Genomic DNA, 26,752 nt, shown 5'->3' on the forward strand with positions numbered 1-26,752 from the left:
TGGAAGGGTAAGACAGTCGATTGAGTGGACTCGCGAACGTGTTGGATGATGATGTTAAAGAGAGGCAGGGTTATTGCGGACAAGGCCTTGGAAGTTAAGATTGCCAGTGCATGCGTCAGGGGGCTTTTGCGCCCACATTCCAAGGGAGCGGCAAATCCTTGCTAGCGAAATGGGCCTCATTCCGGAACAACGCACCATGACGTCCCAACTGAGATCATCGATATTGTCCCGTTTAAGACGAGATCTAGAACAATGCATGTGTAAGTAGTCCATGCAAATGGTCTTTCGATTTGTTGAGTACGCGTCGTCTTTCTCGTTGCGAAGTATGCTGCTTCGTTTCGCCTATCTCCTCCGCGCAGTGTTCAACGTTTTATCCAAATTGAAAGCCGCGGAAATCAACGCCAAATGACTGAATGCTTGTGGTGTATTACCCAGTTGCTCACCAGAGCGTGCGATTTCCTCCGAGAAAATATGAAGATGGTTTCCGAAGTTGAGCATGTTTTCGAAAAAGGTAACGGCTTGTATGAGATATTTTTCGTCATATTCGCCCGCCTGCGACAAATTAGCATTTTCTGGTTGAGTAGGACGACAAAGTGTACCCTTGTTAACGCCTCAACCAGCCAGAATGTGCACATCGAGAATGCACCTTCTCTGCCTCCGACTCCATCATCGCTCAATGCATGATTGTATCGGTAAACGAGACCTGTGCTTGTCAGCCCACCCTTCTCTGGAGGCTTTAAGATACGGTCCAGCGTCTTCAGAAAGCGGGGATCCGTAGGGGAGATGAAAAACACCAACGGAGCGATCAACACCGCTGAGTCCAGCACATCTCTCGACTCATAGCTTTGGATAAAGCATCCTAGCTCTGGGTTGTAACCCTTCTCCATCACCTCTTCGCAGATCTCGTCGCGCACTCGATACCATTCCGCTCGATGAGGGCAAGGAAAACTCCTCTTGTCTGCCAGACGCAGCGCTCGGTCGAGGGCGACCCATAACATGATCTTGGAATACACAAAGCTCAGTTTCATGCCGCGAACTTCCCAGATGGACATGTCCTTCTCCGTCCAGATAGTGCAGACGTAATCCGCAATCTCCCGAACGGAAAGCCACTGGTCATAAGTGACAGGCTTTCCGAACCTATTGACCAAATATATGCCGTCCATCAGTTCCCCGTAGATATCGAGCTGCACATGGAAAGCCGCGCCGTTGCCAATACGGACCGGTTTACTGCCTCTATAGCCGTCGAGATGCTCCAGCTCCATCTCTGGGATGTCAGTGCCACCCCAGACTTAAGGCAGAGATACAAAGTCAGCGTATGATCTTAAAAGAAGGTGAATATACTCAGTCTTTAAAGTTAAAAACACCACGTGGGGCACTTGAAGATTACACAAGATACGTACTATAAGAAGTTAGTTAAGTTTCAAAGTAGATAGAAGGTACCTGTTCGCTCGAATAAAGATGCTGCAACATCATGAAATACCTGCTTAGGTGGTAGTTTGATGTCTCGGATGCGAGCACTTCACGAGGTAAAATTTAGTTTGTACCTGAGGCTTAGTACCTGGTAAACATGATGGGTAGTGCGCCATGCCGTGCCTTCGCCTCCTTAACGCGCTGGAAGATGTAGCTCGTATCTTGTCGGTGTACAAAGTCAGTGTATGTCTCACATGCAGTTCGTACATGGATGTTACGTACAAGCTTCGGCTTCGTGACTAAACCCTAGACGGAGCAGGATGTATATGGTGAAGGAAGCGTCTCGAATCCAGGAGTAGCGGTAGTCCCAGTTCCGCTCTCCTATATTTCTAATCAATTAACTATTATCGATGCAGGTCGCAAGTCATACATACCTCCAAAATCCTCAGGTAAAGAGAAGGTAGGCGCAGCGACAATAGCCCCACTCGGCTCGAAGATGAGCATCTTCAAGAGCAAGAGACTTCTTGTCACGACTTCATTCCATCGACCTGTGTACTTGCTTCCTTGGATCCACCTAGCCCAGTATTTGTGCGTACTCAATTGCAGGTCATCTACAAGAGTAGTCTCAATAACATCAGGGTTATGGTCTTCCGCATCCCGAAGAATGAAAGACACAGCCTGCCCTTCAGTCAAGCGGAACGAGGTTGTAATTCCGTCTCCTAGCGCATGACGTTCAGTTGACTTTTCAAACTTTATCCTTGGACAAGTACTGTCTGGCTCATCGCCACAGTCAATGGTTGCATTGAGTTCCAAAGCTAGCGTTTCGGACCTGAAAGTGATTCTTTGGAGAGGATGCCCGTGCTCAGTCTTGCCTAGGTCTGCAATCTCGGTAGTGTGCTTGTCTTGCGCATAGTTGAAGGCAGGAAATACTTCGACGCTCACATCTACTGAACCGCGCATACACTCCACTCGCCTAATCAACCACTTCTTTAAATCCGGGCGTTCGGGTACGTTGCCAGTATGTTCGCTCGCGGTCACGTTGGCGTGATACTCGTTGTCCAGAGTCCTATTATTCGGTCGTGGGAAGAAGTCGACCACGTTCATAACTCCCTCTTCCTTGAGATATCGTGTCTGAAGGATATTGCTTGCTGGAAGGTATTGCTGCTTCGTGGTGCAAAGATTGTCGCTAATAGGACTGATTGTGAAGTGTCCGCCTTTATCCTTGTCTAATATCCGGCAGAACACTGATGGTGAGTCGAAGTAAGGCCAACACATGTAATCGATCCCACCATCTGTCCCTACCATAGCACAGGTCCTCATATTTCCAATGAGCCCATAATCTTCAATAGGCAGGTAGCCATTCGCTGCGCGCCTTGAACCCGACCTCTGCACACCTAGTTCAGATCTCTCCATCTTTGCGTTCTGTATTTCCTCTTCCTTGCTCTTCTTACTGTGTTGCCTATGTAGTTTGGTGCTGCTGTTTCTATCCAAGGCCATTCGTATGCGTGGAGAAAGGGCGCTGGCCACCTCTCAGATGAGTGTTGCGCCAGGGTCTCATTTGTCCTAAGTAGCGTACCACACGGAATGGTCGGAGCGGGCTTGTCGGCTTACATCACCAAAAGATTGCATTTCGTGACGTAAGATAATGCTTACTCATGTCCGTTCCGGGCCCGTGGCCTCCTTCATTAAAAGGCAAGCGCAAGATTGAAGTGTGGTCGTACAGAGCGCTAACCTTGATGAATCCTGTCACTCATTGGTTCCATCTACAGACCACCGCAGTTGCCCCATCCCAAGGTATAGTATTGCAACCCCTATTTACTTTTTAGTGCTTAGCATTGTAGGCAGGGGGGTGATGCATCTCAGGAAGTAATGCCTGTTTTAATCGGAACGAAAACGTATCAGCATGCGCTGACCTAACGTTCATCGGAGAGTGATTCGGCACCTTTGTAGTGTACGCTACTGCTATCAGCTCGGCAAGCTAAAAATCTCAACATACTCTCTTGCCTGTTTCCATATCGAGTAAGGACCCATGGCATTGTGAATATAATCCGCAACCCCAATTAAAACTAATTTCAGTCCTTATGCCGCCTAAGGTAGTACGTATGACTGATACTTTGCGAACTACTTACGCCAAAGTAAGCTTTCACGTCAGTGACTGGATTCCCTAAGCCAAGTTTCTTGATTTTGAAACCTGTCACTACCCCCGCAGTGGCTGATTGTATGCCCGGCTTATCCACTAAACTCAAGCCATGAACACCACGCTCTTCAGTGGCGACCTTAGTTCCGCGCAGTGTGCCTCCAATAGAAAGGCTGATCTCCTTATCACTCGGAATGTACCCGATTGCTACCTCAGTAGCATCTGCGAGGCAAAGGCGTAGACCGCTAATATCCTTGTTGTCATAGAACGGTAAGACCAAGACTTTTACAGTGACGACCTGCGCACTAAGCGTACCATGTATTTTGAAAAGCGGCCTACCACCGAAATGATAAGGTTGGAAATCGCTGTCGAGCAGGTCGCCGTGCGCACAGCCCCATCTTGCAATGTCCTCATCGTCAAGGTCCGGCTGCCAAAGCGAAGCCAGAGGCTTTTCAGCAGGTTCAATACTGCCGAATGGCTGAGCCAATCTACTTCGTCCCATTCATCAAAAGACAGGACACCTATGATAGCTCCACATATACTGAAATTAAACATGGCTCTTTGATTTGTGAGACATTGAGGGAAAGTTGGGAGGTGAGTGTTATTTTTGTTGGTTGTAGCTCTATACAACGTGAGCGCGGCTTCGGCGAGACATACTATCTTTGTAATCCTGCGACATGTGACAAATACAAGCAACCCGACGTAGGGCGAGAAGACGTACTAGTAGAAGCTTTGTTGATCGTGCATAAAAACTTTTGGATCTTTTACTGGAGTAAAATGAGCCAGAGATTTGGATTTACACAGTACATGTGTTTGATGTGAAAAGGAGTGGAGCTAAACTTGCTCATTCTCGCCATCGGCTAGCATTTTCAGTGAGACCTCATCACAACCACTAGGCCTACTGTTTTTTTGTCAGCCCTAGATTTTTCACCGCTGGCCTCACCAGGGCCAGGAACTAATTTCTCTGAATTCCTTTCGTGTTCATCTACAATTTGGCGTCGATGCATGGTAGTAAGGCAATGTAATCACGAACATCTCCGCACTCAAGGTACCTTCACGGAACCAGCGATAGCACAACTAATGCGTACGCACTTTGGAAATCCTCTCAGAGCAAAAGGAATTTCGATTTTGGAGACGTGACGATGCCAAGTTTTTGTAGACACTCCATGAGCTAGTAGGACGGTAGACCAAATCAACGCACGCTGCTTGAGTAGATGCGCCTATCGATTAACCTTCTAGAATCAAAAAGATCGAGCGATCGAGCGATCGAGAACCTATCGAGCAGGCTTGGTTGACGCCGGTCGTGAAAGCTAGACCCTTCTTGTGCATGACAGTCAGTTTGGGAAAACAACACAGGTCCCAACTCGTCCAAGGACAGCTTATTCGTACTTACATTTCCGAATTACCTACATACGACCGTGATAAGATATTGAACCGCCGCCATGAAATGTAAATGCCCCTTTCCAACGGACGATTGCTTTGTACCTCCTAAATTGAGCAGGATATCTGTGTGGGGGGTAGTTCAACAGCACTCGGATGCAGGAGCTCTTCCCCGCGCCTATAGATGTTCGAGACTAATCCGCCGAGGCCAAATAGTCATCGGTGTAGGTCAAGCAGAGGTACTTGAGGGTACGTCTGCTCAAGTAATCTGTTCATTTGTAGGGTCTATGTCATTGGTCAGCACCCGTGCAAGGCTGATCGGCCGGTCCGTGACCGGGACAGCTTGATGGCTTTCGGTACCATTTCGAGACTGCCGCCAGCAAGGTATATGTTCTGGAAGGTTGCCACTTCTGAGAAAAGTCCCTATAGCGCAATTTCGTTGTGTCTGCATGCTCTACGAGTCATTGTGATACGCATGAGTGACGAATAGTGGCTGCGGTCTGGAAGCTGCGCCCTCTATACCTTTGCATCCTTAGCTGCTCATAATGCGCTCTTAGGGTTTATTAGTTTGATTCTTGTCTCGGCGGAAGATGCATCGTTCGCGTCCAAAGTATTCGTTTTCGTTTTCATATGTGGCGTTGCACTTCGGTTGGCCGTGCATTCATTCGCTTTAGGCTCAAATTCTACGCCGGCGATACCAACCGTCGCTCCTACTTGACACGTGCTTCATGAGCCAGGTTTTAACGTTTTCGGCTATACCTCGTGTTGGGCGGATTTACTCGAGATGAACTTTTTCAAGTCGAGCATGGAGGATTGGCGTGGAATACTTCCCATTGTCTTGGAAGCGTGGACAAGGGGCCAACATGGTCATCTGGACGTCTGCATACATAGGCGTGCCGGAGCAGCCTGCACCGTGTGTAAATCGGTACTTATGGGCTTGGGAGAAAGCAAGGGACTGGTTCGGTTCGTGACGTGGGGTTGTTCCAGCAGAACGGTGAGTGAAAAGCAAAGTTTCGTGAATGACCTGTGTTCGGGTTCGTGTTGCATGAGCATTGGTCGTTGCATCCACTTTGCATGCATATCTCGCTTGCGTTACTCCACTAGGAAATCTCATGCCGTCGCCGATAAGCTGATGATTCGCGAGGTACAACCTAAATACGTATTTGTTTGTAACAAGACTCCTACGCCTGAGAACGCTAATAGTTGTCGATCTCCGTCCGAATGTCCGCTGTTTCAGACAGAGTCAGTGTGTTGATCCGGATGTAGCTCGGACCTTGTACATTGATCGCTTGGGAGGTTGGTACCGGGAAATCCAACTAAAAGCTTACGATCCCTAAGATCGCGGTTATTTGCACTTGAGATCATCTTCCTCGGCCACCTTGGTCGCATTATAAAGCCGCGAAGACCAATAACATTTGTGCTGCTCACCGCCTGGATGAAAAGATTGACTAGCGGATAGTCAGGGGGAGCCCATGGACAGCATTTCCCGGCCTGTCTGAGTCGCATCGCTCAAAAGCTCACGCAAGACGAGCCAGCGGCTTGTTTGCGTGCGTCATAGCTCTCGAGGACCCCGTTAGAGCACGGCTAATTTCTCATTGCCGGTGAATTGGGAGAAACTCGGTGTGTGCGATCAGAGAGGTGCGTTGTGTATTCCCAATCTTCCAACCTTCCTAATAGACGTTTGCGATGGACAACAGCCGGATCTTGAACGCGGCTATCGGCCTAGCTTCCGCAATAACAAATTGTAATTCGTACACACGATTGTGATAACGACTCCATGGCTGAATCATAGCCAAGTTGCAAGGTATGTAAACGGCCCGCCACTCTGGATCGCCCAAGCCGCATGCTCTTTTCCTTGGCACGAGCGCCCCTGCTCTTCTTTCGAGTACGTCCGCACCAGTCTCATTTCGCAACAAATGGCAGTACCACGAGCACGACGCCGTCTCTAGGGTCTACTGCTTTTCGAAAAGATGCTATTTGTACTCATTCGCTGACTCTTCCGCGCGCTACCCTCCCACTCCTTGCTTGTCTTTTTCCACCACGTTCACCCCTTGAGCAGGACGCTCCGCACGTGTCATTATGGCATAGAAATTAACTACTCTGACAGCACACGGTAGGTCCCCATCTCGTAACTCACATACTACTGGACCGCTTTGGCCTTGTTTGCTGGCAGGGTCAGGCATCCCTTAGTCAGGACATCATTAAAACCCTTCATCGATCTCACCCCTCTCTCGCATCTTCCTTCCGACCATATTCCTTCTGTTTCGAGTGTCAGGTCCCTGGTGCTTGGGACTGTGGGTCAACGCCATTGCCGTCAATCTTCCTAGTGTGTCTCCGCTTGTGGCCCACTAACGTCCATCTTATTCTTCGAAACTCCTTCTAGGTCTCGTCCGCCTACGTCAATCTCCTCTTTCCTCTTCTCTCACCAACCTCATGCTCTGTTGACCATGGGCATCAATGCAGACTCCAAAGACTCTAGGCCGGGCACGTTACCCGTAGACGGGAAAGCAGTCCAGCCAACCATCTCCAACCGGTCGAAAGCGGGGGAGGCAGCTGGAATCGCACCAAATCAAAGCATAATGGCAACAATTGCGGACGATGACGACCGTCTACTTGTGCGTATAGGGTATACGCCAGTAAGCACCCCAAGACGTTTAGTACTACATAGACCAACATTCTTCACAGGTACTACAGCGACATTTCTCCAGATGGTCCACCGTCTCATATGCGATTTCAATTCTTGGTGTGCTGGGCTCAGTGCCGGCTACTTTTGGATCCCCGATGAGTGCGGGAGGGCCAGCAACAGCAGTATGGGCATGGCTCATTGGTAGTGTTATGGCATACTGTATAGCCAGTTCAGGTGCGTGCTGCCAAAGACCATTCACCTTGTTCTATACTGACAATAATCTAGTCGCTGAACTGGTATCTGCATATCCAACAGCTGGAGGTATGTACTATGTCACAAAACACGTCGTACCTCCCGAACATGTTGCTTCATGGGCATGGATCATTGGGTGGTGCAACTTCCTCGGTCAAGCAGCCGGAGTTGCAAGTCTGGCGTACACGATCTCCCAGATGGTCTTAGCAACGGTCGTGATGCATACTTTGGACAACGGCGAGGCTGCATATGAACCGTAAGGAACCTTGTCGCACAAACGTTCTGCAGCAGCTTACTAGATGTTTTAGGATGGCGTACCATACTGTTCTCTTAGCTATCTTTGTGCTATGTATGTTTGGAACCATATGCTCCTTTCCTACGCATTGGCTACATCGCATCATTTTATGGTTTGCTCCCATCAACAGTAAGTGGCCCACCTACGCATGTTCTCTTCTCGGTTCTCATCTAATTGGGTCACAGTCATCGCATCGATTGCCATTTGCATTGCACTTCTTATCCTTACACCGAACAAACAAAGCGCGCAATGGGTGTTTACAACAGTTATGGATGGCTCTGGATGGGGAAGCAAGGGGTTCTCGTTCCTCCTCGGGTTTGTCTCCTCTGTAAAGCCTCATCGATTGTATAACTAATATCCCCAGCTTTCTCTCCGTTGCGTGGACGATGACCGACTACGATGGTACAACACAGTAAGTCCACCTACGTACTTGCATGTTGGCCAAGCTTACGGAGTCACACAGCATGTCGGAAGAAACACATGACGCTGCCATTCGAGGCCCAGTGGCAATTCGTGCTGCGATCCTCGTTTCGGGCGTCGTAGGCTGGATGCTAACGGTCACCTTCTGCTTCTGCATGTCAGACTATGATGGGATTATGGCGACACCAACCGGTCTACCTGCTGCACAGATTTTCTTCAACGCTGGCGGCAAAACTGGTGGAACTGTCATGTGGTTCTTCGTCATACTAGTGCAATTCTTCACCGGTTGCTCCGCTATGTTAGCTAATGCGAGAATGGCCTGGGCTTTCTCGCGTGACGCAGCCTTCCCCTTCTCGGGGTAAGTTGTGGCTCCAATTCATCCAGACGACGACGCTGACATGGAATAGGTTCTGGAGCAAGGTCAATCAATTTACACACACTCCGGTCAACGCAGTCTGGCTCGTCGTGGTATTCTGCACCTGTCTCGATCTTATCGGGATCGGCAGTACCTTAACGATAACGGCTATTTTCAACATTACCGCTCCAGCCCTGGACATCAGCTACATTGCAGTCATCATCGCACACCGATGGTATGAAGGCAGCGTCATCTTCCATCCTGGTCCATATACAATGGGTAGATGGAGCAAACCGGTCAATGCGATTGCAGTGACATGGGTCACCTTTATCAGCGTCGTGCTCTTCTTTCCAACAAAAAAGCCCGTGCAAGCCGACAACATGAACTACGCCATATGTGTGGCGGCTTTCATTGGCCTGTTCAGCACCATTTGGTGGTTTGCTGGAGCGAGAAAGTCGTACACCGGTCCACGGACTAGCGACACTATCGACTTGCTTCCTCCAGAAGACCCCGAGGATATTCTTGGCGACTACGACCTGCCTTGATACAAACCGAACCACATTGCATACCCTTAACGGCCTTCACGAAACCTAGAGCGACGGGAAGATTCACAATTAGACGGAGCACCATCATGGAACATGCTGGAGAATATGGAGTCGGAGCGTCCAACTTTCGCTGAATTTTTACACTTCTGGATACTTTCTCGTTCATTACATTACCTGGAGTTGTATAGAGGAGAGACCAGACGCCACGCGCCATTCGTCAATGATATCTATAGATCAGGAGATACCCCAATTAGACCCCCACAGTTCATTCACTTACTTAACCGATCCCTTTGTTTGTTTTTACTGTGATTCTTCATATATGCTCGCCACACAGTAGGAACTTCGCTTTTGCTTTTCACAATGAATTATATGTCGGAATCGCAGTCATTACCGCATGTCACTACTTCGATGTGACTGGTCCCGAAATGGAAGGCAAGGCCTACCTTCCAAGCGTCTTCCACGTCACCTACATGTACAGTAAGATCTAACATCTCAAACTGCCTAGTCTAATGCTCCTCGCTTTAGTGTTGCGACATCTGCCGGATTACACGTGCTTGTATGCCTAATACCAACCATCCCACGCGGCAAGACCGCTTCACTTCTGCATCGTTAGCATGCACCTTCCCAAAGCGGATATTCTCGCAGAAATTAACCCGTCTTGGGATCGCGCCGTGGCGAGGCGCCTCAGTTCCAAGGCCAGAACGTGATGACACACCTTTGAAAAGCCTCAGTCTGGTCTGAGAAGTGAGCATCAGTGATCTTGATCCCTTGGTCGACCATTTCGAACATGTTGCATGCGCTTTCAATATTCTGACAAATGTCAGCATCTCGTGACTGACCTTACCTGCGTCCAACAGCTTATTCTCAACACATCGAGGAAGACGTACAGAATCCCATCTTTAACTATAGCTAATCACTACAACACCGGCTACACAGAGCTACCGCGATTATCGTGCTTGAGTTCCACGGCTTTTAGTTAGTAGACGTCGCTGCTACCAGCATGCCATTCGTAGAAGCAAGTAACGCTCACTAGCACTAATATGACTTGTTCCTCGGCTACAATCTTAGTATCACTGATTCTGAACATGTTGCGGCTTATTTCCCCCTAGATTACCTCGAACCAAAATGGTACAATGTCTTCTACAAGAGCGAGTCTCATCTTTAGCCAAAATGTGTCGAGGAAAATCGCATGCTATAGAGTGCATGTTGGTGTATAGATTTATATATATTGTACTCGTACTCGTGTGAAATTGTAAATAGTACTGTAGATGCAGACATGGGCCGGCTATACGAAGCCCATTTGTTAGGATGGCATTGAGCAGCCATCTCCTAGGACACCTTTGACAGTGGGGATAGAAGACATAATCTCAAATCAACACGGGGTTCCTTCGTTTCTTCGTGTACCTGCTTCTGCAACTCCGCATCGACGAATCCATCAAGGGCACTGAAAATACTACATAACATGGAGCAAAATCTTGAAGCCTTAGATATTCGAGGAGTATAGTGGCACATGTGCGTCAAATACATAAGTCTTGATATTGGATAGAATTCTAAACCCTATATGCATGGCTAAATCATAGCTAGAAAGTAGATGGAGAAGGGTATATCTACAAGGAAAGCATTACGAAGCAACAAGATAAAAGAAAAGTAAAATGAGTGTAACATGTCGACATGAAGGAAGGCTTTTTGTCCGGCCCCATCATTGTGTCGAGAAAATATCGCTAACGTTCTGCCGTGAAAATTCGTTTGCGTTCTGGTGCATGGACTAGCCAGGTCCGCTTCGCTGTATTGCGACTTTCGCTCGTTCTCTGTGTTCCCCTTGCACATGTCGCGCGTTGTGTGTGCGACGTAGATGGCATTCCAGATCCACGCCGTCGACGCCATGTGCTCCGATGCCGTGGAACATATGCCAATGCGCACCCAAAGCAATGGTTCCAATCATCGTCTACGACTGCCTTTTTCTTAACCTCCCCACAAGCCTACCCTGTCACTCTTGTTTGTCGACTCTCTATCATCATGTGTCACGCCCCAATCACGCGATGCGGCAATCATGACCGCCATGTGCCGGCGCGCGCCAACTCCTTCACTCTTATCGCGGGCATCTTGCTGAATCTTCGGCTACTCCCTGTTGAGCTCGACTTAGCGGAGGAGGGTGACGAGGCGTAGACGTATTCGCCGTCGACGTATCGCGCTTCGCTGATGAAGGTCGTGCGTTTTTCGCGGCGTGTATAGCGTTGCTCGAGGCGGTAGAGCTCAAGGCCTAGGTATTTGCTTGTTAATTCACCTTCTTAACCTTGGAGGGGATGTAGGGCGGAGTGGTAGGGGTGAAGGGATTGGTATCTTGGTAAGGGCTGGACGATAAGATAGGGAAGCGTGGTAGGTAAGACATACGTGATTGTAATTTCTCGAAGAAGCCCATGGTGTAAGGTTGTGTAAAGGCGTGCCTTCTTGGTAGCAGTCGGCCGAATGTAGTGTGTAGATCGAGGAGCTCCAAGAGCGGAGAGCGTCGTAGATATGCCTGAAGTGGGATGTCGCGGGTGCTCGACGGCTAATTCCCTGTCACGTTGACGCAAGGCGTAGTGTCAAATATGTGTGGTATGCGGAACTGGGGATTCGATCGTCGAGGAGACTCAATTGCTGGAAGAACGGCTCAAAAACGAGGGACACAACAGATGAAACCGGCAGGGACGACGCAGATCGAAAGGACCGTAGAAAGGCTGGAAGACATGCGCCGAACGAGCGAGCTGCACCAGCCTGCAAGAAGATAGCCTAAGGGTGTTGCTCCTTGCTGGGTTGGTTGCTGGGAGCGGGACGTAGCTTTGGGCTACTGCGTTCGAGTTTCATATGCACAGGTACTTCTCGAAAGCCAAGTCTACTAGTCAGGCCGAAAATCCACATGTACTAGAACCAAGGAGGCCATGGAGCCGGCACCCCGGGATTTCCACGACCAACTTGACTCCACTGCCCTGGTTGTTGAAGGGGATGGTGGGTTGGCTACTGCTAGGTGCACTGCTAGATGCATTCTGCTTCGTCAAATCCAGCTAGGTACAATGCGCCATTGTTCTTCCCAGCACACCAAACACTTCCCGGCTTCCCGAGCAAAGTCTTCCATAGTCAGCATCGTAAAGGCCCCCCCGGGCAGCCGAGTCATTCCTTCGCGTGGAAGCCAGGGGTCTAGGGCTCGTTCTGAAGTTCGGCTCTTGGTGGCGACGGCATGTTTGTGGCGACATCCCTGGTTCAGACGCTCGCTTCAGGGGCGCTTTGAGAATGATCGCTAAGCAAAAAGCGCAGAGCCACGGCATTGAGCAAGCCATTAGCTTCGTCGGTGGCAGATAAGAATACTATGTAGGTGATTATGTTGGAGAGGAACACAGACGCTTTCCTCAAGCGGGTACGAGCGAGGCAATGGCATTATAGTAGATTACCCTGCGGCGCCCCATATGTCACCGTCACTAGCCCCGCCTGTCGTGAATCTATGACCGGTTTCTTTGTGCTCCCGTGCTCCAGGCAAGAAAATGCTCGAAACTACCTCCTACGCTATATGCCATTCAAACGCAATATGCTCTTCTATATCCGTGATTCAGCCCGTGATTCGGGAATGGATCCTTCGACTACGGCAACGGCTCCAACATTTCCTGCGTCGGCCGAACCGTTCAGCAAGGAGACGACCGAAATGACGTCGGACGGCTCGACGAGATGCCAGCTTGCCAATGTTTGCTTCGAGCTCGCACCGACCGTGACTGAGAAGACGTGATCTGTAGGCAACTTGGACTGTCGTAGCGAACGGAACATGTCTGCAAGGATTAGAGTCTGCTCTCGTGTATGCATGGTGGATACGTACCTTCGTCGGTGAAGTCATCGCCTAGGCAGAGGACAAACTCAGGCGGTTCTCCTGGTCCGTCGCCGTATTCCAGAACAAGCCGCTTCGCTATCTCACCTTTGTTGACGAACCTCGGCCGTACCTCAAGATTGGCTTTACCCGTCATGACCTCAACATCATGCTTCTTTGCGACGGTTCTCTCAAGTTGCTGTTGGCATTCGCGTGCCTGGAAAGCTCCATACTCTGGATCAGCTCTCCGGTAATGCCATGTTAGAGCAATCTTCTTGCGTTCGATGAATGAACCTAGTCTACGTCAGTACATTTGCACGTGCCCAAGGCTTCTGCCTTCATACCTTGTGTCCGCTCGGTATAGTGCTGGAAGACATCAATGACATCGGATTGCCAGCTCATGTCGGTCTTCTCGGTCAAATTCTCCCACTCCGTACTGCGTGGATGTCGCATGAAGCTGCCGTGCTCGGCACTAAGACCAAGTTCGGTAATATGACCCATCCATTCATCCAAAAATGCTTGATCTCGGCCACTGATGATCCAAACAGAGTTGTTAGGGTCTGCTGCCAAAGTCTTGAGAGTACGAATGACTCGGTCCGAGGGAATAGCCGCCTGTGGGTCTTTGACTATGGGAGTCAGGGTGCCGTCGTAATCGAACATGAATAAACGCTTCTTTGCTTGTCGGTACTGGAACAACAGCTTTGCGCGGTCCAATGCTGGTGTGGCAAAGGACTGATCGAAGGAGGATAGGTTGGTCATCAGTCGCTTCAGGTAGTTGTTGGTCCAGGATTGCACATTGTTAGCGACGACATGCTTGTAGAGCTGTGCATGTTGTTCTGCCCGCTCTCCTGGATTCAGTTGCAATGCCTTGTTGATAGCATCAGCTACCCCACCCAAGTCCCAGGGGTTGATGTGCATCGCTCCAGAAAGGGAACCTGAAGTGCCCGAGAACTCGGAAAGGATGAGTGGTCCGTGGTTTTCCCTTTGGCAGATGATGTACTCCATACTGGTTGTGTTCATACCATCCCGGACACTAGTGATGAGACCAATGTCCGCAATCCGAAGCAAGGCGAAGTACTCTTCCCGAGAGAGGTACTGTGGAAAATGTCGCACTGGTGTGAAGTCGAGAGAGCCATAGAGACCATTAATCTTAGCCGCAAGATCTGAAATCTTGTTGACTACCTTTTCCTGTGCGCCGTCACCCCTATCCGTGTGAAGCCCACTCGGACTGGTGACTTGAATAAGGACAACTTTTCCTCGCCATTCTGGATATCTCTCGAGGAACATTTCGAATGCTTGGAGTTTTTGAACCACTCCACGAACAGCGTCCAGTCGGTCGCGGCCAACGATGATCTTTTTGTCAGCGTACATTTCACGGATATCATTGATCCTCTCATCGATCTCTGGGTCGCCAAAGGCTTGCCTCTGGGTTGAAGCTGCGTTGATGCCAAGAGGGAAGACATCGACTGCAACATGAGCGCCATAGGCATCGACGCCCGCCGAAGAGGAATCAAAGCCGAGTATCCGTGTGCAACACGAAGAGAAATGCCGTGAATAGCTATAAGACTGGAAGCCAAGCATGTTGGCACCCAGGACACCCTCCAGGATTTCCTTTCTCCTACTGAGACACCTATAGAACTCGCTGCTGGGGAACGGGATATGGAGGAAGAATCCAATGTAGATATTGGGTAGGCGCTGGCGGAGTAGACTCGGTAGGAGCAGTAGATAAAAGTCGTGTACCATGACGATGTCGCCAGGCTTATAGACTTCGAGTATCTTATCTGCGAAGAGTTTGTTCATACGGTAGTAGTCGGCCCACGACTTGCGCGCAGCGCGTCCATCGGCTGGCTCGTTTTGCTTGTAATGGAATAGGGTGTAGAGCTCATTCTCTGCGTACGTTCGCCAGCGGCTCTGGTTCTTCAAGATATATTCATCCTTTCCGTCGTCCACCTCGTCCACCAACCATACTGGGACAATTTTACCTCCATGGTCACGTTCAAGCTGCTTCTCGAGTCTCCCGCGGTCGTCATGGCCAATGCGTAGCCCCGTGGGTTGCTGGGGCACCTGGCTTGGCTGCTTGGGATCGACTGGGATGGGTGCGGCTGCCTTGTTCGTTGGCGCTTGCACAGCAGGAGCGGTAGCGGCCTGCGCACTGGTGACCTCGCCCGTCCAGCCGACTAGAGTGTGGTTCCATGGGGATGAAGAGGAGGCCAAGTAAGAGAAAGAGTCAAACAAAGCAGACGTTCCTCGCCGTGGGGTCAATTCCCACTCATTTCCTGGAGAGTGTCCGATGCTGTATGGTATAGCGAATGTGGCACTGATGATGCGGCCGCTGAGATTGAGTCCTGGATGTGCAGCGCGGGGATCCACATCGGCCAAGTCCTTCTTGGTCGCGGCATCTGTATCAACACTCGGCCGCCTAAGAAGCTCTTCTCCAGTACGAGCGCCTGCGGCTGCCTCAGCCGTAGAGGGGGCGCTGCCTGCCTTTTGCTGGTCCGCGAAGTAGGAGTTTGCGCTCCAAGAAGGCCCTGGGGTAGCTGTGTCCGGGTCGAAAGGTAGCTCGCTGTTCTTCTCGGCTTGGGAGTCCTCGAAATAGGCCGACTTGCCAGTCAGGTGTACGCCGGGTGTAACGGGGACATTGGTGATGGAGGGGTGAAGCGCGGGGTGCTCACTTTCGCGAGGCTCGAAGGATTCAGGCTCTCCTGATTTGGGTATCGTGGGCGCCATGATGGCAGCGCTGTTCTCGAGTGTGTCGCGCTGCATAGTTGTCAGAGGATGTGAGGCTCGCAGGACGGTGGCAGACGACGGTTAGAGACCGGAATCATAAAGAATGGGGTAGTGATTGCAGAGCGCTCTGCAGGCTGCGAAGACTTACCTTGGGTGCCGAAGAGCTCTTGCCTGTGGTGTGGTTGCTGAGGAACGAGCAATTCTGGATGGTTTGGTGGTACCTGCCTACTAGCTAGGTAGGATATCGCGCTACACCTGTCACAGGCAGGAGGAAAATTCTGGTTGAGCCAAAGCGAGCGGCGGATGTAGGAAGAGGAGAGTAAGAATACGTCGGCAAGTGTTGTTGGGCTAGCAAAGACGGAGAGGAAGGGCAATGGAGGAAGAAAAGCTGGCCTTGGTGGCATGCTGAAGCAGCCCACCAACAGACGTCACAGGCGCGAGCCGCTCGGGCCATATATTAAAATGCATCAGCAGCAAGGATGGGATGGACTCGACTCGACTCGACCCGACCATTACTGTCTCTTCCTGCTTGCACGCGCTGTCCTCACATACCGCTTATCCGCTTTGTTGGGCGTGCTTCTCATCCATCCATCAATCAACATCATGTCACTATCAGCACACTTTCCCACCCAATCGGGCGCGCATTGCCATGGAGCTTGAGCGCGGTGTGCGAGCCATGGTGGGGTATCTATCCATCGCCAACGTTGTTTGACCGTTTGCATGCATGAACCAACTAGCGGTAAACCTGACCATGATAGCAACCCTTTGCATTTTCATCTTTGCTTCGACGGAATGAAGCAATGAAGAGGGCAGAATCCCCGCGGGAGTGAGCTCTGGTGCACCCAGTCTGCAAGCTCAACCCAGACTAGCTCCTTGGCGCGTAGTACCAGAGTCGCAAAAGACTTCGTTCGCCGTGCTGGAGACGACGACCTCAAGTCACGTCCCTGGCCCTGTCCTTGCTGCGAGTCGTTGTCGCTGCGAGCCTCCTCATGCAGTCCTCGCGTACTCGGCTGATATGTCGCGCTCATAACCGCTTCACGCCCTCGATCGTTCTATGGCAGCATTTCGTCGCACCCAACCCGCCTATCCTCAATAATCAGCAGCGCCTTTCGTCCTCGGCAACGGGAACCACAGGAGCCTCACAAGGTCGCGCTACCGACAATGGCCTAACTCTTGATCCTCACGAAACGAGCAGTCTCCAACAATTCGAAAGCGAGATAGCAGCATCAGAAGACATTACTCTGAGGCCAGCTCCAACAATCAGAAAAACGCCCACTGCCAGGGGCCATTGGTTTGAAACCAAGGTGGAAGCGTCAATTGCCAAAAACGTTCGAACGAAGTATGACAGTCGGCAAGCCTCGCTCAACGCGTCCGAGGAGCTGCTAGCTTCTGCAAGAGCTGCCTTCGAGCTGTCTTCAGATTACGAGGGTATTGTTGTCCAACCTATGGCAAGTCGTAAGGCTATCAAAGAAAGTAGTCTGCCATGGTGTCTCAAGGACGAAGAGAGGACCATGTCCGGGATTGACAGGTACGTCAAGGTTGTGCGCAGTGCCGGGGGCACATGCTGACTTGGGCTACCTAGACTTGCTATTGAAATTGAAAGATTTTACGAATTTGCAAGGCCAACCCGGTATGAAAACGTCGCACGGAAACACGTCATCAAACAGGTGCAAAGCCATGTTCGACAATTCCTTCCAGACCACGTACTCGAAGTGTTCGGCTCAGAAAGGACTGGCATACCCCTCGCTATGTCAGACATTGATTTTCGGTTGATATGGCGGTCCAGGGTGACAGACCCTGCGCAGGCTAAGTTGCCACCGACGCGCAGTGAGCGATCAGAGGCAATGAAAGACCTGCGGGAATTATACTGGACCAACTTGAGGAGACACAAAGCATACTTGTTACCTAAGCTCCGCTACGCGCGGTATCCGCTCATCTCGATGCAGGATCGACAGTCAGGGTTGGACGTACAGATCGTGTTGTCGAATGATACCTCTATATCGAGAGTGATCATGCATGACTACATGGAGCAGTATCCCTATTTGCGTCCGGTATACTATGTCGTCAAGACCATGTTTGACGTCCGTGGGCTCTCGGACGTCTTTCGGGGTGGCTTTGGCTCATACTCGCTCTTCATGATGATTGTAGCCAGTGTACGGCACAAGCCAAACCCACGAAACGATACCGCAGGAGCCTTGATCAATTTTCTATCATTCTGGCGCGACTTCGACACAAGGAAACAAGGCATCTCCATCGAACCACCCGAGTTTTTCGACAAAGACTCGGACCTGTTCATCACCGACGAAGTCAAATCCAAGATCAAGGCAAGTAAACAAACCACTCTGAACACTTCCGCATGCATATTAACGGATCATTAGGCAGGGACGGTCAATGACCTACCTTCGTATATGCTCTCCCTCCGCGACCCCGCCGACGAAACCAACAATTTAGGTCGTAGAGGTATTGCCATAAAACATGTCCAAGCCACTTTCAGCTTGCTCCTTCGACGGTTGAGAGCTGACATGAAAGCCAACCAACGCCCTTCCCTCCTATGCCCGCTAGTCGGCCACTCATACATGCTTGACTATGAACGCCGCGGCAGGTTGCAGGATTACGGGAGGAAAGTGATGAGACAGACGCAGGCGGGTCTTGCCGTAAAAGCAAAGGCGATAAGGGATGCAGAGGATAAGGAGACGACGGAGAAGGAGGCAATGGACAAGGAGACGATGGGCATGGCCGTAGAACAGGAGATGAAAGAGGAGGAAGAAACGCTAAGATTGGCGAGGGAGGAGAGGGATAGAGAGTGGCAGCGCTTGGCAAAGGCGAGAGACGAGCGCTTGAGGCTAAAAGCGGAGAGTTTGAGTTTGCTGGAACATGGGGAGGCTACAGCCAATATCTTGGACATACCCGCAGTGGAAGAGGATGCGAGCACCAAAACTATGGGTGCACAAGACGAAGGACAGTCTAGACCAAATCAGCCGGCTGAAGTAACCATAGAGTCGAAAAGCTCATAAAGTGTGTGTGTGTGTGTGTCAAGGAAGCCGTTTTGCATAGCGGTAGCATGGAAGGCGCATTTTGAGCCGTTGCTTCGCTGGATCAATCATATACCGCATGTAGAGAATTAGCTACCTAGTCATCCACTCATTGCGAAACACTATGCAACACGTCAAGTTCACGAATCGCTAGGCTCATGTAATGTACGCGACGGTAGTTTAACTGTAGGCATCAGAAGATACTTTCCATATTACCTATACACACCGCCAATCAAGATTGTAGAAAGAAAGTGTTATAGTGGAATGAGCCCGTTCTACTAAGAGTGATGATAGCAAGCACTATGAATCCCGTCCAGCATGCATGCCGAAGTACAGAAAACTCCATCATCTCGCCATGCCATGATATCTGTTCTTGACATCCGTCCTCCACAGCAGTCGTCGAATGCCGTCATGAAGCGTAAAGAAACCCCTCCCATCCATCACCATGCTTCGTCTACCCCTAGATGGCATACTTTCGAGTCCACTCCCGAGCCGTTGATTCGTACCGAGATCGGTCGGTCTTGTAGACGTGTGCAATCTCGGGGACAAGCGGGTCGTCAGGGTTCGGATCTGTCAGCATCGAGCAAATGCTCAGTAGCACTATTATGTTGTCAGCTTTCATCTTGGTGCACTGGGTGCTGTTCAAGGTATTCGTACCCTTTGAGATGGTCAGAGCGGGGCTCCATTGGTCTCGCAGAATATCCAAGCAGATGCTGCCGTTGGAGTTGATGTTGGGGTGGTAGATGCGGGTGGTGAAGTTGACCTTCGGGGGCTTGAAGGGGTAGTCGGTGGGGAAGTGGATCGCTAGGAAAAAAACGCCGCCCGAGTATGGTGAGTCGCTCTGTTCGTATGGTTAGTTTTGGGACGCGATTGAACGTGGTAGGTGGTAGGTGGGACGGTGTGGCGGGGCTTCGTGAATTCCCGCATTTCGTGACAAAGGTGTACGTACAGGACCCATGATGGTTGCTTGCCAGTGGAACTATCGCATAGTTAGTACACTGGTTCGTGGTCTCACCGCGGCCATATCGGCGAAACCGCCTCAGCCGCGGGGGATCCTGGACAAAGAGTTGCATACCAGATCATCTCCGATGGGACCAGCTGAGCAGGAGGAAGGAGGATCACTGTAGGTAGTGTGTTAGCCAGACATGTCGAAGACTATGTTGTCGTGACGCTACGCCGTTATGTGACGGTGCAGCACCCCGCATGCGTAGGCTGTCATGCGAGCAAACGGGCAGGCTTCGCCGTCGAAGGAAGAGAGGGGACCACGTACCGACCGAGGTCAGTGAGTTCCTTGTTGATGCGCTTGAGAGCCATGGCTTGTGTGTGGACGTTGTGTGTGGCGTGTGGAGTGGGAGAGCGGTTTCTGGGAGAGGGCAGAGAGAGCGGTGTTGAAGAGTTGAAGTGGGCTGTAGCAGGGCGGTTAGCGTTGATCCTGGGCCCGAAAGAAACCAAGTGCGTGTGGCGTATCAGCGGAAGCAACGCCCGCCACGCCCAACGTACCTGTGACTCTCTTGAGTGAGAGGCGATAGCAGAGGCAAGTCGTCGGGAGCCAAGAGGAGCGTTGAGGGGATTCACAGCTGGGGCTGAGCAGGCACGACGGCACTGATCATGTATCACGGAACAGCCGCACAGGCGAGGACAAGGCCAGAAAATTAGATTCACCGACGGTTTTCACACAGGTGGCAACGTATGGAAGACTGGAGAACGGACGCCGCGAGGCTGACTGACATTCACATCACCGAGAGTGACCAGAGCTTTGCGTCTGCTGGCTTTATACTTGTTTGAGCGCATGCATCTTCTGTATTCATTCGTCTGCCTGCACAACATTGCATGTGCAGCAGCGGCGGCATAAGCTGACGGTGCTACACGAGTCTAATTGGTGCGCGTCTTCCACACCCGTTTACGGTAGTACAGCGACAGCATCTTCACTTCACAGCCAGAGTATCACAGCAATCAGCAGAAGCCTTGAATGCCCGTGATGGCTCGACCGAGGATGAGCGCTATACAACGCATTAGTCAGGATCGACACCGTCGTCAATCGGGTACTCACAGTGGATGTCGCTTTGCCCTTCATATGTCTGCGTCACAAACAAGTTCGCCACATGCCTTCCAATGCCGTACTCGTCGGAGACGGCGTTTCCACCAAACACTTCCTGGAGCCTAATCGCCGTCAGCAAATACTAATACACACACGCAGCACATTACTCACGTTCGAGCATTGATCAAAGCTCGGTCACAGTTCTGTCGCTTGATCATGGAGATCATCTCTGGTGAAGCCTTGCCCTCATCCTTGAGCCTTCCCACCTGCTGAGCAGCCAGAATACCATATGCAGCATCTGTGGTTGCATCCGCCAGCTTCTTCTGTACAAGCTGGTACTTGGCAAGCGGGTTGCCTTTGAACTGTTTCCTCTCCAGCGCATACTCCCGCGTTCTGGCGATGCAGTCTTCCAGTGCGCCAATGGTGCCCCAGGCGATGCCATATCTTGCCGAGTTCAAGCAGCTGAACGGTCCTCTCAGGCCTTCTACGTCGGGGAACATGTTTGCTTCTGGGACTGGGCACCCATCCATATGGATCATTCCGGTGATGGAAGCTCGAAGGCCGTTCTTGTTCTTGATAGGAGGTGTTTCGAGAGTACCGGGTGGGCATTGGTCACGCTCAATAACAAAACCACGAATCTTTCCTGTGCTTTCCAACTTCGCCCACACAAGTAGGACTTCAGCAATCGGCGAGTTGGTGATCCAAGTCTTCGAACCAGATAGCGAGTAGTAGCCTTTCTTGGTAGGATGCGGCTTCGCGACCGTCTCCATCGAGCCTGGATCGGAACCGTGATTTGGCTCAGTAAGACCGAAACAACCCAAAAGCTTGCCCTTGGCCATCTTTGGCAGAAGGCGTTCCTTGAGCTCCTCTGTCCCAAACTCTTCGATGCCACCCATGGCAAGTGCGCTTTGGACGGAGTAGCCGGATCGATAACCCGAGTCGACTCTTTCTACTGCTCTCGTGATCAAACCAGATGCAACACTGCTGACACCTGCACATTCGTAGCCCTGTATAGTCGCACCTAGTAGACCTAGCTCGCCCATCTCTTCAAGAATCTTCCTGTCAAAGTCTTCATTGCGGTATGCCTCTGTAATCATACGATTGCGTTAGCGAAGTGCTAAAAAACTAACTCATGGCATGCTATACCTAGAACTCTTGGGAGCATCCGCTCCTGGCAGTACGACTCAGCTGTCTCTGATATGGCTATTTCTTCCTCTGTAAACAAGTTCTTTGCGTTCAGCGGGTCTGTCCAGTCAAAAGGTACCGGGGTATGCAAATGTCGCCTTCCGATGGCTGCGGAACGCGCCGAGGTCTTCAATTGCCTTGTGGCATGTCTGCAAAATGGTCGGAGCATCATGAAACGATGTGATTAAAGAGTGAAGAGTTGTTCAAACCCGTAGACAATAATTGGTGTTTTGTCAGTAGAGAAGCTGTGCATTATTGGACGACATTGGCCTCGGAAACCCCACACTCCAAAGAGCCGCGGTTCGGAAGCACTCCGCAGTGGTGGCAATGCATCATTACAGTCCGATATGCAGCTATCAACGCATCTTTTTCATGCGGCGGATTACTCGTAAAATAATGGACAGTAAAGAGTCCCAAAAATGTAATCACATGTATGTGTCGAGTAAATAGCGCCAAGACATGCAGACCGTGATTGCGCGCCATCCATGTGCGACGCGAACGCGACGTGACGTGGTGCTCACAAATATCACTGACTTGCTCCAACCTCCACCACAGCTGCCTACGCCCTCAACCCACGACACCCACCTTGAAAACCACCCACACGCCCAGACTTAACGGTGGATTGAGGCCTACAAGCAGTCAATATGGGCATCAAACATCTCTACCAGCTCATCCAAGAGCATGCTCCTGGCGCGATCAAGACGGGTGAGATTAAAAACCAGTTCGGTCGCAAAGTCGCTATAGTAAGTCCTCTGCAACTCAAGCATGTAAGTCACTAACATGTCTAGGATGCGTATGTATACGCCCAGTCACGAAAAAAATTGTCTTTCTCATCGTATCTAGGTCCATGAGCATCTACAGCTTCCTCATCGCTGTGCGCTCCGACGGCCAACAGCTCATGAGCGACACGGGCGAGACTACGTCTCACCTCATGGGTCTCTTCTACCGCACACTCCGCATGGTCGAAAACGGCATCAAGCCGCTCTACGTCTTCGACGGCGCTCCACCGAAACTCAAGTCTGGCGAGCTCGCAAAGCGCTTCCAGCGCAAGTCCGAAGCGCACGCGGCCGCCGAGGAAGCAAAGGAGACCGGCACAGCAGAGGACGTGGAGAAGTTTTCAAGAAGGACGGTCAGGGTGACTAGGGAGCATAATGCGGAGTGTCAGCGACTGCTTAAGTTGATGGGCATTCCGTTCATCGTTGCGCCAACCGAAGCGGAGGCGCAGTGTGCGGTGCTGGCGAGAGGCGGCAAGGTGTATGCTGCTGCGAGTGAAGACATGGACACGTTGACGTTCGATACGCCCATCTTGCTGAGGCATCTTACATTTAGCGAGCAGCGCAAGGAGCCGATTCTAGAGATCCATGTGGACAAGGTGCTTGAGGGTCTGGGGATGGAGCGGAAGCAGGTAAGAATCCTGACCCAAGACGCACTTGAGGATTAGACTGATTGCGTTACAGTTCATCGATCTCTGCATTCTCCTCGGCTGCGACTACCTCGACCCCATAAAAGGCATCGGCCCTTCGACCGCTCTGAAAATGATCCGCGAGCACACCGACCTCGAAGGCGTAGTCGACCATATCAAATCCGCCCCCAAGTCCAAACTCACCATACCAGAGGACTGGCCCTTCGCCGACGCGCGTCTCCTGTTCCTCGAGCCTGACGTGCGGCCTGCCGATGCCCCCGAATGCGACTTCAAGTGGGAAGCACCGGACGTTGAAGGGCTCGTCAAATTCCTAGTCGAAGAGAAGCATTTCAACGAGGACAGGGTACGCAACGGATCAGCAAAGTTGCAGAAGAACATGAAGACGGCGCAGCAAAGCAGGCTGGAGGGCTTCTTCAAGCCAGTCGAAAAGACAGCAGAGGAGAAGGCAAGCTTGAAACGCAAGGCGGACGACAAGCTGGAGGCGAAAAAGAAGAAGCAGAAGGAGGATGCGAAGGCGAAGAAGCAGGCCAAGGCCAAGCCAAGAACTGCTGGGTAGAGGGCATCTCGCGAGCCTCTTGTGCGAATCACCAAATCAGAAAGCTGGCTCACCTGCGGGCGTTACATGGATGGTCTTTTGGGAGTTCAAGTGGCGTTTGAACATGGTTCCTACTTATGGAGCCAAATGCAGATCGGGTTACACTACAGGTTTCTTTATACCTGCAGTTAGCTTTCGACGCATCTAAAGAGACTGCTGAATAGCTACCTCTTCACACGAGATTTTAGAAGATACCAATCACGGATCATCATTTCAAAGTTGACATTGCCTGACTGTGTTCGTCTATATAGACTACTTCAATACCAGGCCGTTTGACGGCGACAATTGACGTGAGATACCGCTATTTCCACGTGCAGATCACTCAGCTACAGAGAGGATCAAAAAGTGTTGGGCAATTGGTTTTACCATTGGCTTCTTACTTGTGGCACGATGCACACCCGCCTGCGGTAAGCTTACATCGCACAGTTGATCTGCGTCATGTTACTTCCCTAGCTTCCTCGAGAAGTCTCTATATGCGACATGTTGGTGGAATCAGCAGCTGGTCTAAAGGACTATAGACGCGAGACGGCTTCATATAGACCTTGGAAGTCTCTCTTCTTGATTCGTTAGAGTCAGATCCTACAGCATGCTTAAAGTCTGTCATACAAGTCTGCGGAAAAGTTTGATTCTAATCAGGATAGATGCGGTCCTCTGGACCCAGTTTCATCCTTGTTCTTGCCTTGGGCGCATCATGTTGAGGACGCTGTTTTGAGTCTTCGGGGCAAGCTTTAGCGGCGAGAAGCGTGATTCAGGCAGGCGGCGGTTTGCTTTGATACTCTCGAGGACCCTGTATATAAGTGTCAGTAGTGTCGCTACAGAGGTGCTTTTCTTTTGCCCAATCTCCCTTGGCATGAAGCCAGGATCGAGAAGCGTGGGGGACATGACAACAAAAGAGGCACTGACCATTCAGCAGTGATGAATTTGACAGCTTTTCCAGCACTCCTTGCAATCTCCTTCTGTATCTTGCTTGCAGCTAATCCGCCGCCTATGCCACCACGTGCGTTTGCTGCAGCTAGGATGACGTGCGTCACGGAACGTCGGCCTAATGCAATCGAGTGTCTGGCACCATGGGCAGCCAGTAGGTGTTTCAGCTTGTGGTCGGAGACCAAGGGAGCGGTTGAGCCGTTTACGTAGAAACATAGGCCAGTAAATATTTGTTTCTCAGGAAGGGCCGAAGGGGGGCAGGGAGGGTCGTCATGGGGATTTGAGTTGGAGTCGTCTGCTATCTCGTTGTTAGACTCCGCATTTGGTATCGGCGTTGTGTTTAAACTCTGTCGAAGCTTTGGACTGCAGACGGCATCTTGTCTCAAGGGAGGTCGGTGACCTGCCTTCTGGGGAGTAGTGCGGGGAGACATACCTTTATCATAATCAAGATGGCCTTCTATATGACCCGAATGAGACGGGACATGCTCAGACTGACCACGGTCGACTTCGGGGTGCTTCCCGTTTGATATCTTCCTGTCCGTCTTGCTAGCACCCCAGACCTCAGCTAGGCTCTTCTGTCCGCCAGTTCGCAGGCCCTTTGCGCCCTTGTCCCACCCGCCATTGGCCTTCCTTCCATCTTCGCCAAAGTCTTCACTGCCTGCACCAACTGTGTCTGCTACCCTCTTCCGGCCACCAGTCAACCCACCTTTATATTGCTCGCCAAGCTTCAAGTTCCGTGAATCGCGCCATGATGTAGAACCTGAGAGACGATTTTCTGCGCGCTGGTGGCCGGTAGAGCTGCTATTCCAAGGGTCGAAGAAGGTACGCGACGCTGGCGCGACAACAGCGGGGGCGAGAGAAGGGTTGATAGCACGTGGCGAGGACGAGGTTACTTCGGATGAGGAAGGCGCAAGTGATCGGCTACTAGCATCGTGCGTATCGTATGAGCTTTGGTCCGCCATAAGCTTGACCATGTCGGGCGGTGATCTAGACGCGCTCCTCTGCGTCGCCTCACAGTTAGCCTGAGACGCCCCATATCCATGCAATGTGACGAGTGTGAGCACGCTGCATTCAACGTGTGCGGCCTCTGCAGGCGAAGTCGCCGAAGCCCACTGACGTCGGAACGGGGGTTCGACAACCGCGCTGGAAGGGGGATGGTGTGGCTAGGTACTTACCCTGTTCGCAAGCTGCTGCAGGTCGCGGGGGCGTGTTGGGTGTGAGAAAAAGCAAAAGGTGCGTGTGTCACGGTCCTGTAAAATGTCTGTCGGGCCGCATTGCAAAAATAAAGTTCGAGGTCGGATGAATAGCACCAGGGCGACGATTCATGTTTTGTGAGTGAATGGGGGATTGTACTGGGAAAGGAGGGAAAGGCTAGAGGAAGGTGTCAACAAAGATGGCGTCTTTGCCCTCGGGCCAAAACAACCCAACCCCACCCATCCTATGACATTCAGTCAGTGCAGCTTTCAAGGCATCACTTATATCGTAATATTGGTCAATGTGCAAGAGTGACAAGATTGATATTGTTCTGTGTACATGATGCGCGCAAGGTCGTTTCCCATTTCCCGTGTTAGCATACAAA

General features: G+C 51.1%; 10 protein-coding genes across 10 annotated transcripts; 3 read left to right on the forward strand and 7 right to left on the reverse strand.

The window, feature by feature from the left end:
• Positions 1 to 342: 342 nt before the first annotated feature.
• On the reverse strand, positions 343 to 2,907 carry K460DRAFT_375398 (glycoside hydrolase family 15 protein; the record flags this gene model as incomplete). Its single annotated transcript, XM_040934763.1, has 6 exons — positions 343 to 552; positions 600 to 1,288; positions 1,342 to 1,346; positions 1,559 to 1,631; positions 1,693 to 1,791; positions 1,845 to 2,907. The coding sequence occupies 6 exons, from the start codon at positions 2,905 to 2,907 to the stop codon at positions 343 to 345; spliced, it is 2,139 nt and encodes a 712-aa protein (XP_040791113.1).
• A 575-nt stretch (positions 2,908 to 3,482) lies between these two features.
• On the reverse strand, positions 3,483 to 4,049 carry K460DRAFT_403834 (uncharacterized protein; the record flags this gene model as incomplete). The annotated part of the gene is made up of 1 exon (XM_040936667.1): positions 3,483 to 4,049. One exon carries the CDS (start codon positions 4,047 to 4,049, stop codon positions 3,483 to 3,485), a length of 567 nt encoding a protein of 188 aa, XP_040791114.1.
• A 2,895-nt stretch (positions 4,050 to 6,944) lies between these two features.
• K460DRAFT_384652 (amino acid permease 2) lies at positions 6,945 to 9,747 on the forward strand. Its single transcript, XM_040935507.1, has 8 exons — positions 6,945 to 7,563; positions 7,613 to 7,787; positions 7,839 to 8,061; positions 8,114 to 8,229; positions 8,286 to 8,415; positions 8,465 to 8,512; positions 8,564 to 8,878; positions 8,928 to 9,747. Exons 1-8 carry the CDS (start codon positions 7,375 to 7,377, stop codon positions 9,418 to 9,420), a joined length of 1,689 nt encoding a protein of 562 aa, XP_040791115.1. The 5' UTR covers positions 6,945 to 7,374; the 3' UTR covers positions 9,421 to 9,747.
• A 1,639-nt stretch (positions 9,748 to 11,386) lies between these two features.
• Positions 11,387 to 12,220, reverse strand: K460DRAFT_76997 (uncharacterized protein). Its single transcript, XM_040938671.1, has 2 exons — positions 11,812 to 12,220; positions 11,387 to 11,680 (listed from the first exon to the last, which is right to left on the reverse strand). The coding sequence occupies exons 1-2, from the start codon at positions 11,837 to 11,839 to the stop codon at positions 11,469 to 11,471; spliced, it is 240 nt and encodes a 79-aa protein (XP_040791116.1). The 5' UTR covers positions 11,840 to 12,220; the 3' UTR covers positions 11,387 to 11,468.
• A 515-nt stretch (positions 12,221 to 12,735) lies between these two features.
• Positions 12,736 to 16,424, reverse strand: K460DRAFT_364551 (glycosyltransferase family 20 protein). The gene is made up of 4 exons (XM_040933022.1): positions 16,125 to 16,424; positions 13,594 to 16,006; positions 13,262 to 13,543; positions 12,736 to 13,214 (listed from the first exon to the last, which is right to left on the reverse strand). The coding sequence occupies exons 2-4, from the start codon at positions 15,974 to 15,976 to the stop codon at positions 12,988 to 12,990; spliced, it is 2,892 nt and encodes a 963-aa protein (XP_040791117.1). The 5' UTR covers positions 15,977 to 16,006; positions 16,125 to 16,424; the 3' UTR covers positions 12,736 to 12,987.
• A 541-nt stretch (positions 16,425 to 16,965) lies between these two features.
• On the forward strand, positions 16,966 to 18,990 carry K460DRAFT_375402 (uncharacterized protein; the record flags this gene model as incomplete). Its single annotated transcript, XM_040934764.1, has 3 exons — positions 16,966 to 17,504; positions 17,559 to 18,300; positions 18,355 to 18,990. 3 exons carry the CDS (start codon positions 16,966 to 16,968, stop codon positions 18,988 to 18,990), a joined length of 1,917 nt encoding a protein of 638 aa, XP_040791118.1.
• Positions 18,991 to 19,174: 184 nt separating this feature from the next.
• Positions 19,175 to 20,688, reverse strand: K460DRAFT_76990 (ubiquitin-conjugating enzyme). The gene is made up of 6 exons (XM_040938670.1): positions 20,509 to 20,688; positions 20,279 to 20,414; positions 20,084 to 20,129; positions 19,958 to 19,987; positions 19,666 to 19,849; positions 19,175 to 19,608 (listed from the first exon to the last, which is right to left on the reverse strand). The coding sequence occupies exons 2-6, from the start codon at positions 20,320 to 20,322 to the stop codon at positions 19,469 to 19,471; spliced, it is 444 nt and encodes a 147-aa protein (XP_040791119.1). The 5' UTR covers positions 20,323 to 20,414; positions 20,509 to 20,688; the 3' UTR covers positions 19,175 to 19,468.
• Positions 20,689 to 20,961: 273 nt separating this feature from the next.
• On the reverse strand, positions 20,962 to 22,400 carry K460DRAFT_277126 (glutaryl-CoA dehydrogenase-like protein; the record flags this gene model as incomplete). The annotated part of the gene is made up of 4 exons (XM_040928164.1): positions 20,962 to 21,008; positions 21,059 to 21,168; positions 21,218 to 22,133; positions 22,193 to 22,400. The coding sequence occupies 4 exons, from the start codon at positions 22,398 to 22,400 to the stop codon at positions 20,962 to 20,964; spliced, it is 1,281 nt and encodes a 426-aa protein (XP_040791120.1).
• Positions 22,401 to 22,618: 218 nt separating this feature from the next.
• On the forward strand, positions 22,619 to 24,551 carry K460DRAFT_364556 (flap endonuclease 1). The gene is made up of 4 exons (XM_040933023.1): positions 22,619 to 22,974; positions 23,020 to 23,024; positions 23,075 to 23,636; positions 23,689 to 24,551. Exons 1-4 carry the CDS (start codon positions 22,876 to 22,878, stop codon positions 24,208 to 24,210), a joined length of 1,188 nt encoding a protein of 395 aa, XP_040791121.1. The 5' UTR covers positions 22,619 to 22,875; the 3' UTR covers positions 24,211 to 24,551.
• Positions 24,448 to 26,512, reverse strand: K460DRAFT_364558 (uncharacterized protein). Its single transcript, XM_040933024.1, has 4 exons — positions 26,349 to 26,512; positions 25,607 to 26,174; positions 25,153 to 25,471; positions 24,448 to 25,036 (listed from the first exon to the last, which is right to left on the reverse strand). The coding sequence occupies exons 2-4, from the start codon at positions 26,145 to 26,147 to the stop codon at positions 24,913 to 24,915; spliced, it is 984 nt and encodes a 327-aa protein (XP_040791122.1). The 5' UTR covers positions 26,148 to 26,174; positions 26,349 to 26,512; the 3' UTR covers positions 24,448 to 24,912.
• Between the last annotated feature and the right edge of the window lie 240 nt (positions 26,513 to 26,752).

This window comes from Cucurbitaria berberidis (genome assembly GCF_010015615.1).
Source record: "Cucurbitaria berberidis CBS 394.84 unplaced genomic scaffold K460scaffold_2, whole genome shotgun sequence".
NCBI classification, from domain to species: Eukaryota; Fungi; Ascomycota; class Dothideomycetes; order Pleosporales; family Cucurbitariaceae; genus Cucurbitaria; species Cucurbitaria berberidis.